This window comes from Erpetoichthys calabaricus, chromosome 12 (assembly GCF_900747795.2).
Source record: "Erpetoichthys calabaricus chromosome 12, fErpCal1.3, whole genome shotgun sequence".
Lineage (NCBI taxonomy): Eukaryota > Metazoa > Chordata > Cladistia > Polypteriformes > Polypteridae > Erpetoichthys > Erpetoichthys calabaricus.
This window is the reverse complement of record NC_041405.2, coordinates 135,437,395-135,449,477: the sequence shown is the minus strand read 5'-3', so window position 1 is coordinate 135,449,477 and position 12,083 is coordinate 135,437,395. Positions and strand designations below refer to the sequence as shown.

The 12,083-nt window shown below is 42.4% G+C and overlaps 1 protein-coding gene across 1 annotated transcript in view; it reads right to left on the bottom strand.

The window, feature by feature from the left end:
• fbn2b (fibrillin 2b) overlaps window positions 1-12,083 on the bottom strand; it is a 46,645-nt gene that overhangs the window by 23,174 nt on the left and 11,388 nt on the right. Inside the window, exons 7-20 of the mRNA XM_028816333.2 lie at window positions 8,187-8,384; window positions 7,659-7,784; window positions 5,664-5,789; window positions 4,889-5,041; window positions 4,645-4,812; window positions 4,425-4,562; window positions 4,054-4,173; window positions 3,394-3,519; window positions 2,886-3,008; window positions 820-1,095; window positions 669-722; window positions 455-580; window positions 235-360; window positions 32-151 (exon numbers count right to left, since the gene is read on the bottom strand). Of these exons, the coding sequence (XP_028672166.1) occupies window positions 32-151; window positions 235-360; window positions 455-580; window positions 669-722; window positions 820-1,095; window positions 2,886-3,008; window positions 3,394-3,519; window positions 4,054-4,173; window positions 4,425-4,562; window positions 4,645-4,812; window positions 4,889-5,041; window positions 5,664-5,789; window positions 7,659-7,784; window positions 8,187-8,384 (1,980 nt within the window). The remainder of the gene's footprint in view (window positions 1-31; window positions 152-234; window positions 361-454; window positions 581-668; window positions 723-819; window positions 1,096-2,885; window positions 3,009-3,393; window positions 3,520-4,053; window positions 4,174-4,424; window positions 4,563-4,644; window positions 4,813-4,888; window positions 5,042-5,663; window positions 5,790-7,658; window positions 7,785-8,186; window positions 8,385-12,083) is intronic.

Below are 12,083 nucleotides of genomic sequence, written 5' to 3'. Positions count from 1 at the left end.
AAGGTGGGAGTAGCAGATTTTGAAGGCTTACCCACGCAAACTGTGTTGCTGGAGTCTAGTTTACTACCATGGGAACACTCGCAGTGGAAAGAGCCAGCTGTGTTACGGCATATTCCATTCACACAGGGTTTGGACTCACACTCATTCACATCTGAATGACAAATAAATAAGGCAATTTAGCAAAGGTTTGAAAGCCAGGCTGTACTGGTACAAGAAATACTGGATGGAACACACCTTCGCAGGTCTCAGAATCCGATTTGAATACAAAACCCTTTGGACAGGTGCAGGTGTAACTTCCAGGAGTGTTTCGGCACAACCCATTATCACAAAGCAGCCGGTTCACATTGCACTCATCCACATCTGCAAGAAGGACCAGACTATGTTCAGAAACACTGAAAGTGTGGTAAGGCTAGGTTTTCAGAACAAGCACGGGAGGCGAGAGTATGATACCTACCTATGCAGACCTTGCCGCTGGGATCCGACTCATATCCAATATTGCAGATGCAACGGTAGCTGCCCAACAGGTTCTCACATGTGCCATACTGACAGATGTCAGGGATGAGAGCGCATTCATTAATGTCTGCAGACAGAGGGGTTGTTAAGAAATACACCAGAGCTGCCTCAAACTCTTAGGCACGAGAGTCAGCCCTGGCAATGAAGCTCCTCACCTCTTCCATCTACAGTGATGCCAATCCCACTGCTGCACAGGGCCTGAAATTCAGCTACAAAGTGAAAGATCAGAGGACAACTGAGGTGAGAAAGGTGTAAGAATGAGAGAGAGTGAGATATAGAGAGATACAGAAAAAAAGGAGGTTATACCTGAGTTCTTGGCGGGGCATGGCTGACATGGCTCTCCAAAGGCATGCTCTGGGTTAGCACAACAGCATTCTGACTTTGTGGTGGCTCTCTGAGAGGACTGTGTGCAGATCCCTTTCTTTATGCTGCTGTAGCACGTGCTGCGCATGTGTGTGTCCACACATACACGACCATCCACATCAATTGCCAAGCCAGGTAGGCATTCACAGCGGAAAGACCCTTCTGTATTGATGCAGCGACCATTCATGCAGATTCCAGGGGTCTGGCATTCATCAATATCTAGGAGCAAAATGCAGAAATGGGTTGTTGCTTATATATTATATATATATATATATATATATTTTTTTTTTAATATTAATTTATATTTAACTTCAGGCTATATACTCCATACTCATCACTTCCTTGGGTAAAAATTAAGCCACCTTTTAAATATTTCCAAAGTGCTACTGTTCATAACATTCTTTAAGGCTTAGGCAGCGGCCAGCAACAAGGAAGGACTTGTGTAAATGAGAAGAGGGATGCAAAGCACATTGAAAACAGTTGATTCCACTGTGGTTCCTTAGTTAATAAATGAATGTAAAAATCTCACTATTATAAAAAGATGAAAACATCTTATTTTATGTAGAATTGTGACTAGCCTGGCAGACTTTGACAAAAGTGTATGTGTTGGGGCACATTTTGAAGGAGTATCAGTGACAGTGAACCCAGCTCACATTGCTGATATTTTAGTGTCCATTGTTGTATTACTATGCAACACACTGGGAAGAACACCACAAGCAGAAGACCACTGTGGTTAATATTGTACATTCCTGAACCTACACTTCATTTCAATATGTAGGAAAACTAGACAAGAAGCAATAAATCATTAACCATTTTTCAACCTGATTCTTCCATTTCAGGTTTGCTGGAGCTTTTGCCTATCCCAGCAGCATAGGTGCAGAGTAGGAACACATTCTTGACGGTAATACAGGAAATGCAAAAACACACTTAAAGAAGACCAATTTAGTGTTATCACTACCTAACATGTGTATCTTTTAAATATGGAAGGAAGCTAGAAAAATCATATACACATGCATAAGCCATATTGACAGTGACTGGAATGGGATTTGATATCAGGGCATTTTAGAGTCACCAACACAAATGAACATTTTTATGATGTGTGGGAAAAGCAGAGTGTGCATAGACAAAGTGAGAAGTTTCACCAACTCTACTCTAATAATGAGTGGGATCAAAACCTAGTCTCTTCTAGCTGTGAGTCAATACCAGCAAATGCTCCATTGTGTTATGAACACTAAATCAGTTAAATGCCAATTTCAGTTTAATTAGGATATAAGCAACCAGTTTCATCAGCAACTCTCAATTAATGATACCATAGTCAAGTTGCAGATCAAAAAGTACCTAATATAACAGTACTTGTTTACAAAGAGCACTGCAATGTCCTAGTAAGCAGTGGTAAGATATAATATAGTCATATTAATTTTACATCACTAAGATGCCCACAGATGATGAATTCTGGATGTTTGTAGAAGCTATGCTATAGCTCTGGGTGGCATGTGGTGGCCACTTTCCCTTTAAAATTGTGTAATATTGGTGGATGCATCTTTTTGTTAATATGTTTGCCAAACTAATTCATAAAATGTCAGATAAGATGGTTCTAAAATGGTGCTAGAATGTACCTGAGACATAGTACAAGGCAAGTGTGCTGATATTCCACATTTAAACCTGCTTTACTAAGACACAAATGCTGAATGCATAGTTATTTGTCCTTTGTGTTTATTCAGATGCATAAAGGCTTTAGCCCTTAAGAAATCATTCTGATACTGATCTCTCAGAATTAGATCCCAGACCAGATTAGAAGTTTTACTGGCATTGTTCTGAAACACTCCGACTTGACTCCAACCTGGGCACCAGGGGTTCATTTAACCAGCATGTAAGCAAAAAGAGTGCAAAGTCATAACACTCAAGTAACATACAAGGGCCTGATGCCACCTTCATGCTTACTCTGTTCACCCATATTTCTCTGCTCTGTTTTATTGTTATAAATACCTGAAACCCTGCCCACTTCATACCTGTACAGTAGCGCCCATTCGGAGCCAGGAAAAATCCTGGTTTGCAGATGCACTTGAAGCTGCCATCCTCATTGATGCACATTCCATTCAGGCACATATTTGTGGTGGCACACTCATCATAATCTGTGAGACAGAATTAGAAAGTTACTTTAGACACACAAAAGAAAGCAAAGCTACCCTGCCAGAATTAACTATTTACTAGATCCTTTTGAGGCTGGTTTTAAATGTCAATTAGGATTGCAGCTAGCACCAGAAATGGTTCATAAGCACAATGAAATTGAATCTACCTGGGTAAAAGATGAGTTCATTAATTGGAACTGTACTACATTGTAAGGCCTGCATTTAATGTGATAAAAAGACCTTTACCAAAAATTCTTCAAGCACCAGGAAATATGGGTATAGGACAAGAAAACTTAGGGTAGGCTGGGCAAAGGAAGTGACATTAACTGAAGAGGCCATGAAGCAGACTGAGGCCATGAGCAGTCAGTCCTGATCCACCAAGACCCACCTGCACAGTTCTTGCCATCAGGAGTAAGTTCAAAGCCAGCATTACAGATGCACTGAAAGCTGCCATCCGTGTTCACACAGCGCCCATTTCGACACATAATACCATTCATAATGCACTCATCAATATCTGCCAAGACATAGGAAAAAGTCAGATGGTAACATCAGTAGTAGCAAACTACAGGAGTGACGGCTGAGAAGACGCCTTCTCAGGCTCTGAAAACTCAAAGGTAGATGCTCAGGTACATGGACAAGGTCCCCAGGTAATAAGAATTACTGCTCAAGATGAAAAGCATACATGTTTAAAATCCTTAATATTAAAGTTCCATGGTAAATATTTCTCCACCCTGGCAAATACCCTTTGTTATAGTTAAGTACTTACACAAATATTTGGAATAAAAAACAACTCACACTTTGACCAATCTCTTTGATCATTATAAGGCATTAAAGACAATATTTTTCTGTTAGAGTGAGGCATATCTTGTAGCATGGTAAATGCCCTCAGATATATATAAAGACATAAAGATATAAAGGCCTTCAGACAGTGTGCAGTGGTACAAGCCTAAAAAAAATCCCCTCAGTTATAGTTGAGATTCAGGACACCTGGAAGAGTATTCAAACAAAAAAGAAGTCCTTTTTATGACTGCCCCGTTGACAGACATACCAATACAAGCTTGTTTTGTCGGGGTGCTCTGATATCCTTCATGGCACTTGCAGTAGTACGATCCTGGATTGTTCACACAGTCTCCATTAACACAAGGGCTACTGGAACACTCATCAACATCTGCACACAGGAAAAAGAGAGGGACCTGGTCAGCTTACCACCATGTATTTGCTATACTGCTCTTTGCACAAATATGTTCTTAAACTGAGATGCTGCTCATATGGTAAATAAACAAAGATTTCCGGTGTGAAATTCATACTCAGCTGGAAGAACAATGGATTGCCATGAAAACAAGTTGTAACTTGAGTTTTAGGAGCTGTGTTCACTTGCATTAGACAGGTCAGCAGAGACATGGACTAAGGAGAACATACCAATACATTCCCCACGAACATCCTGTCGGAAGCCCATGTTGCACTCGCAGCGGTAGCTGGATGGTGTTGGAATGCATCGTCCATTCAAGCAGAGGTTGGTGAAGTGCTTGCAGAAATCTGTTGTCTGGTTCAAAGTATCTGTCCAGAACAACATGAAGATGTCTGTCAGAACTTGAAAAAGGTGCACTTGATAGCATGAAAAAGAAAAGCAAGTACTTACCTATCTTGGAGGGTCCCATTCCATTGCCACCTCCATTCCCAGGTCCACCATTCCCATTACCAAAGTCAATGTTGTTTGAGCCAGGAAAGCCACCATTTCCTCCACCACCACCAACACCTCCACCTCCATTGTGGGGAACACCAACTATGCACAGTCTCCGGTACTCATCTGATAGAGAGAAGCTTGGCTATAAGGAAGTGCCTTTAGACTTTTCAAGTGAACAAACTGGTGGCCAGACACCTACCGGAGCCTCTCACAGGACACATCTCCGGGAAATGGACAGCAGCCCAGCAGCGACCAGATTCACAGCAGCACTGCATCTTGGTAAATGAGCCACGTAGTTCTTCAGCACAACGTCCATTAGCAAGAGCAGCATAACATGACCCCCGACGCTGATCTACAAATAAAAGATTTGTTAGGAGGTTCATCCTGGATAGTCAGTGCTCCATATAAATTAGAGCTACCCCTTCATTAAGATCAGGGCACTGAAACAGAATAAACACAGCATTGCCTTCCATCAATTCAGTCATTAACAAAAGGTAGCACAGAGTCTCACACTGGTGACAACCTCTGTTGGATTTATTGAATTCTATATTTTTTCATTGTTTATGGGTAAAAGAACCAACAACATGGAAGCAAAACTGAAATGTTACAAAATGACCTATGACCTCATGATCTGACACTGCAATGAGAAAGGCAGGCAGATGTGACGCTAAGGTTAGCCAAGCAGGCCCCTTGCACAAACATCACGTGCATCCTGGCGTCTGGCAGAAAGCACACAGACTGAAAATATCTGTTACATGAGGTATTGGCTTCAGGCAGCGTCCTAGACGAGCATCCGCTGCCGCAGGACATAAAGTACGCCTTTGTGTTGCCCTGAGCCAGACGGCACCCGCCAGCTAAGGCCTGCTTCATTTCAGCCCGTAGACAAGCAGGCAGGTAGGCTGTGTCTCACCCCATACTAGATGAGCATGCAGAACCCAGTACAGAATCCCAGTATAAGTCCACCAAAAGCTTACCAACACAACGAGATCCATCTGGGCTTGTAATATATCCACGTGGACACGTGCACACGTAGCTACCAACTGTGTTGGTACACTCTCCCCCATCACACACGCCTGAGATGGTACTGCATTCGTCGATGTCTGGAAAAGAGTGACATCATTCTAACACTGGTCATTCAAGTCTTGAACCATCAAACTCCACTTCATGCTAACCTCATTCCATTGGTGACATGGCATACTATAGACCACTTATTTCTGCTGATCTATAACTTCACCCTTCAGACAATAACCTGGCTGGTCAGTTTAATCTGTCCTCTGATCAAAAGTGTCATTGTACAAGCCACTCTCTTCTGCTAGACAGACTAACTTTTCCAGAGGTTTTTATCAGATTGATACCTTAGCTTTTTTTTTTCTTCTGGTTATGCAGTTCTAAGAGTCATTGCCTCTAATTGCATAGTTTCATAACCTTACCCTACAGACCTCTATTGTGGGTGCCTTATGGTGAGTCAATTGCCTTCACTATTGTTGGTATATAATTCTGCCCTATTGTGTTTCCTGCATTGCAATTTTATAAAAGAAAGTGCCAGGCCCTTAATACTCCAACCCAATAGAAGAGTGTAGTATAACCCTAAATGTCATCACTACAAGTGGCTATTATTATCACTCAACAGAATGCCCCCAACTGCTAGTTAGTACTTCTACAATATTGATCATTCTCTTCTTTTAGTTAGTAACACAGTCTTACAATCCCTTCAGCCATCCTGGAAACTGTAATATAACTATGAATGTCATCCATTGTTGCTGTCAGTTAACAACAGTATATAAAATGCCAACCCATTACTGCTGGAAAGTCATATTGCACTATTAACTGTAGTCAGTATTGGCACTCCTGCCACTATAAAAAAAACCTCACACTGTTCAGTGTGGTGCTGTGGTGTCACCCGTTGGTTTGCTATGAGGTTGCTCCCAACCTCCTCCTTCTCCTTCTACAGAATAGTCTTATAGCTAAACATATCTGCTCCACCTTCTTCAGGGCTGTATCAACTACTTCCTGTAGTTGGCAATACTCTCTTGTAAAAAAAAGAAAACAATGATGCCTTTCAAGAAAAAGCTATTAAGAGCTAACACTGGATTGTTCCCACACACCTTGACAGATGCATGGGTCCAGACAGTTACCTAAAAGCTGTTTTCTGATGATCACTCCCAAGGGAGGCGTGGATATTACAATCCTCGTGCTTTCCCACTCACACGCCTACTTCCTGACTCACAGCTGACTGCCATAGGGCACCAGCCCAGCACCTTTTATTCTGTAATTAATGCTTCTTAGCCAGACCCATTCCTGGACACATTCAAAGCTTTTAATAATAATCCTTTGTTCTGCCTTCTTGTAATTACAGGGTAATCTGTTGCTGGGCACTGTGCTTAGTCAGCTTGCAAACAGAGAAGTGCCCTATAACTATAGGTCATAAAAGGTGACCTCAGAGATACAGGCCAGAGCAAGTTAAATTTAACACTATGCATGACTTTATATAATGTAGTATAAACATAATGGTATGGGTTTCAGGAAGGGCAGAGGTGAGACCTGGCATTCAAATTGTTATGTGAAGTGGCTGAGCAAAGGTTTTGTAGAATGAAGGCAGAACTGATGTGGAAATCTAAGTCAAGGCAAATATCAGAAAGGACGGGCAAAGGGCAATATCTTTTGAAGAATTCTGGAGTTCTCAGAGAGAACAGTAAGGTTACTGAAAACTAGGCACCTAAAAGAAGGTGAGAGCACGGGACAGTCTGAGAATAAGGAGGTAGAAGAAAAAATTGGGCAGTCTGGGATCACTGTACAAGAAGAGGGTCATGGGTAGTCTTGGAATACAGAAAACTAATAAGACTCAAGTCTATGCTCAGCATTATGTGCCAGGTACACTGAATGACCTACTCTATGGATTTATTCTAAATCACGACAACCTAAATTTCAACCGTACTTCAAAGACAGAATACATAGGTGGTTCAACTTACCCTCACACTTTTGGTTGGTCTCGCTCTGCCGGTGCCCTGCTGGGCACTTGCATTCGTAAGAACCTACTGTGTTGATGCAGTTTCCTCCCTGGCATAGCCCTGGTATTGCCTGGCACTCGTCCACATCTGAAACAGCAGAAAATTGAGGGAGGAAGGTCAGAGCAGTTGACTGGGTATACAGGCTGAAGAAATCATTATTTCAAGTTCTACCGTCACTGAGACCCTTGAGCCACCCCTTTTGAGGAAGTACGTATGGCATGACATCATTGCCAACCCCAAATATGATCTCAGTGCACACCACCCAGCTAATGAATGGATTCCATTGTCCTCCACAACTCTTTTAACAAGGTGTATAAAATGTCCAAAATGCAACACAGCTGCCACTGAACAAGACCTCATTATTTCAGCACTCCAAACAATACAATTGCAGCCGTCTGAACTGGTGTGTGCCTGGCATGGAGCTGTATGGGCATGGTGCTGCTTTCACACTTACAAATAAGGCACCACAGAACCAGAGAACAACCTTACCTTGACAAGCCCCTGTACGGATGTTGGGGATGAAACCTCTGCGGCAAGGGTGTGGTTGAGCTGGGCACATTTCACAAGGATGACCCCAAGCACGTCCAATAGTGGCACAGCACAAGGTCTTGGTGCAGACAATTCCACTGACCTGCCCTTGGCACATTTGATTGTTGACTTGTGTGAAGCATGGTCCAGTGCGGTAATCTGAGGCATAAACAGAGAGATGACTAACCCACAAGTCTGTGTTAACAAAGATAAATACATAGTGACAAGAGAAACCTGGAGGAGGGTGGTTAGATATTGCGTCAGGTAAGTCAGAGACTAAAATGGAAGGTAAGTCTGATGCACAAAGGAATCAGGGTAAAGAGAAAGGTGATTTGAACAAACTCTGTGAGTCAGCAATTAAAATTATAGGATAATTCATAATCACCCTCACAGTTTGTCAAGGGTGTTAGAGTGTGCTGAAGGATGGATCAGCTGAACAATGGGAGTGAATGAGTAAACTATTAGATAGATAGATAGATAGATAGATAGATAGATAGATAGATAGATAGATAGATAGATAGATAGATAGATAGATAGATAGATAGATAGATAGATAGATAGATAGATAGATAGATAGATAGATAGAAATTAATCTTGAAGGAAATTTCAGGGTTACAGCAGCAGACAAAAAGGCACAACTACACATATAACAAGAATAATAATAGCCTTAGGTATGCTAACAAGGTGCAAACATGCATATAACATGACTTATATGTAAATAGATTAACAAAGTGCAAGGTGACTAGAATTGAACATAAGTTACAGTTTCACAGTACAGGATGCCAGTCATTGGCACAGTATATAGCACATGGCATCATTGCTAGACCAGCTCAGGACAATTTAGCACACAAGAAACATTACCACCTCGGCTGAGGAGTCTCTCATTACAGAGCCTGATATCTGAGGGTTGCAATTTCCTCACATGGCGCTCCTTGGAGCAACACAGGTGGCTTAATCTGTTACTGAAGGTGCTCCAATGTTTAGCGAAAATCTCATGTATACGAGGTGAGAGTCATTTTCCAGGATAGTCAGCAGCTTCCTGAGTGACCTCAGTTGTACCATTTCCACCATTGGCATTTTTGATCAGTTTATTTAGTCTGTTGGCATCACCTGCACAAATTCCATTTCCCCAGCACACTATAGAGCATAGAAAAATAAATTGGCCACTGCAGACTGATACAAAACATGAAAGGGCAGCCTCCATACACCAAACAATCTCACCGTCCTCAGGAAATAAAAGCTACTCTGACCCTTCCTCTTTACAGCCTCTGTGTTGATAACTTCACTCAAGCCTGTTCTTCAGATATGCTTTGAGACTCTTATATGTCCTCACCACCTCCACATCTTCGCCATCAATGAGAAACAGGGCAGAGTTAGCTCCCTGAAGTCTGCGATAATCTCCAAGGTCTTACTGATGTTGAGGTGCAGATTGTTTGTTCTGCATCATTCAACAAAAAAGGTGACCAACTTGAAAACTGAAAGTCACTGCCTGAGTTTACAGATGACTTCCAAGATACCAAAGTCCTGGCGTAAACTAGGAAATAACTAAAGCTCACACTAAGAGTCACTAGGTAAACATGGAGTTAACTCAAAGATGAGTCACAGATACAATGAAGGTTAATATCTGAAGTCAGAGTCGATTCGAGTGTACACCGGAGTTGGCAGATTACTCTAGTGTACACTGTGAGTCAATGGCTAAGCTGATGGGCCAGTGACTCAGCTGGGACCCATTCTAATGTCAAACATTCCTTGCTATTTACCCAGAAAGATGAAACACCCCAATGTAAAAACCAAATCTTCTTTTTCCCAAGATGCTACATGCAAGAATTGGATGCCAAAATCCTGTCTATTTGTTTGAGGGGCAGGCTGCAGACGGATTTTCCAGAACCCTGCCGACCTATGCAGACATGCCTTTTCTCACTGAACTCTGCTGAGCTGTTGGCTTCAAGCAGCTGCTGACAGAAGAGTCCCACATGGCAATCTAAATCAGAACTTAAAACCCAAAATATCCAGATGAAATTTGACTTGGTCCAGCTGGCACCCCCACTTCACAGTTCAGCCTTTCCTTGGGCAGCTTGAAGCCAGGAATGCAAGGCCCCTCAGAGACCTGGGAACAGACATCTGGGACTGATTAGGAGTCTGGCCTGGGGGAGCAGCCACCTCCTCCAGATGTCTCTCCACCCTTTGGGATGCAGCCACAGTGTTGCTTTTCTGAATTGTGTGCCATTGGCCTCAGAGGTGCCAAGGTGCCCCAGGGGTACAGCATGTAAGTAAAGTGAAATGTCTTCTCAAGGGAGGATGGAAGCCTAATTCACAATCACCATGAGGCTGAAATTAACAGACGCCTCTTGATGGCAAAATTTCAACAGATGAATCCTACATGATAAGTCAGCCAGGATTCACTATTTTTCACATTCCAATTTCACTTCAGCCCACGTTTTAGGCAAAGGTAAGAAGGTGACAGAAGGTGGGGGTAACTCTCAGTGACTGTACTTCACAACCAGAATTTGAGAATAGTATCACCTTAGAGAACTGAGATATTACAAAGAAAAGCCAATGAGTTGTCAACACTCATCCCCCACTCATTGCTCTCAATATTTTACAGGGACTTGTTCAGTCTCAGTTCATTCACTGATCGGCAGTTGTTCCCCTCCCATTTCAGGCAGGGATTTTATTCATAAATGCACTATATTTAATAAAGTATTAAATGGTCACTCCTAAACAATCATTTTTTCTCAAATCTTTGGGTGGGGGAGTCTGACTAGGCTGCTTGGAGGCACTTCAAACTGTAGTTGAGAAAAGGGCTTTGTGGAAACATTCTGAAGCAATTAGCATACTTCCCTCCCTCCCAGTAGGGGATGCAGTCACATGCTCTTACTCCCACAATTCCCAGCAGCTCAATGTCCGACTTGACTCCTATAATGAAGTCACGCAAAAGGGCTACAGAGTAGAGGCTGCAGCTAAGATAAAATGTAGTCTCAATAGGGATTGTGATGGCTAAATGAATCTACACAACACACTTTGAACGAACACCTACTTAAATAACCCCAATATTATAGGCTGAAAAAGTGTCCGTCACTGACAAGTCAGAAATTACCAACACTTCACAACACTTTCTTTCTTCTACAGATTTTGTGCAGTGAGATCTGCTTCATAATTTGGTGGTAAAGGCTAAAGTCTATCTAAGAAGAGGACTGTAAGATTTGGAGATTTTATGGACTGTAAACAACTTCTGATTGAGAAAAGCAGTGTATCTGAACAAATCCAAGCCCTAAGGATCAATTACACACCCACATTCTCAAACCTGCTTAATCAATGGCAGAGCTGCAGAGGCCCAAAGACTATTCTAGCAGGACTAGTCTTAAGTGCTCCAATCCATCACTAGACATACCCCCATACACAGGAGTCAGTTTAGAATTGCCAGTTAACCTAACAAACATATTTTATGGATGTGCGGGAAAAACTAGCATACCTGGAGAAAAACACATTTAGACTGTGGTCACCAGGGAGCAAAGGAACTCCTCCATCTACAGACGCAACCACACAGATACAAGTTTTCCAAAGAACAAAGGATTTTTTTATGTGAAACCTTTAAAGTGTTTCACACCCCACACTATAATTCTCACTCTCTTTAACTTTGTCATCTTTCCTCCACTCCTCCCAGGCTAGTGTTGCCTGACTCCACTTCCGGGTCTGACTTGCCTGGATGTAGCAGAGTGGCTCTTTTTATGTTGGTGTCATTCAGAGATCTTGCAATTCCAATAGCTCCCCCTGGCAACCCTCACGGAACCCAACCAGGCTGCCCCAGGGGACTACAAATCCCATTATGCTCTGCAGGTATCCTTGTGGGAATACTGA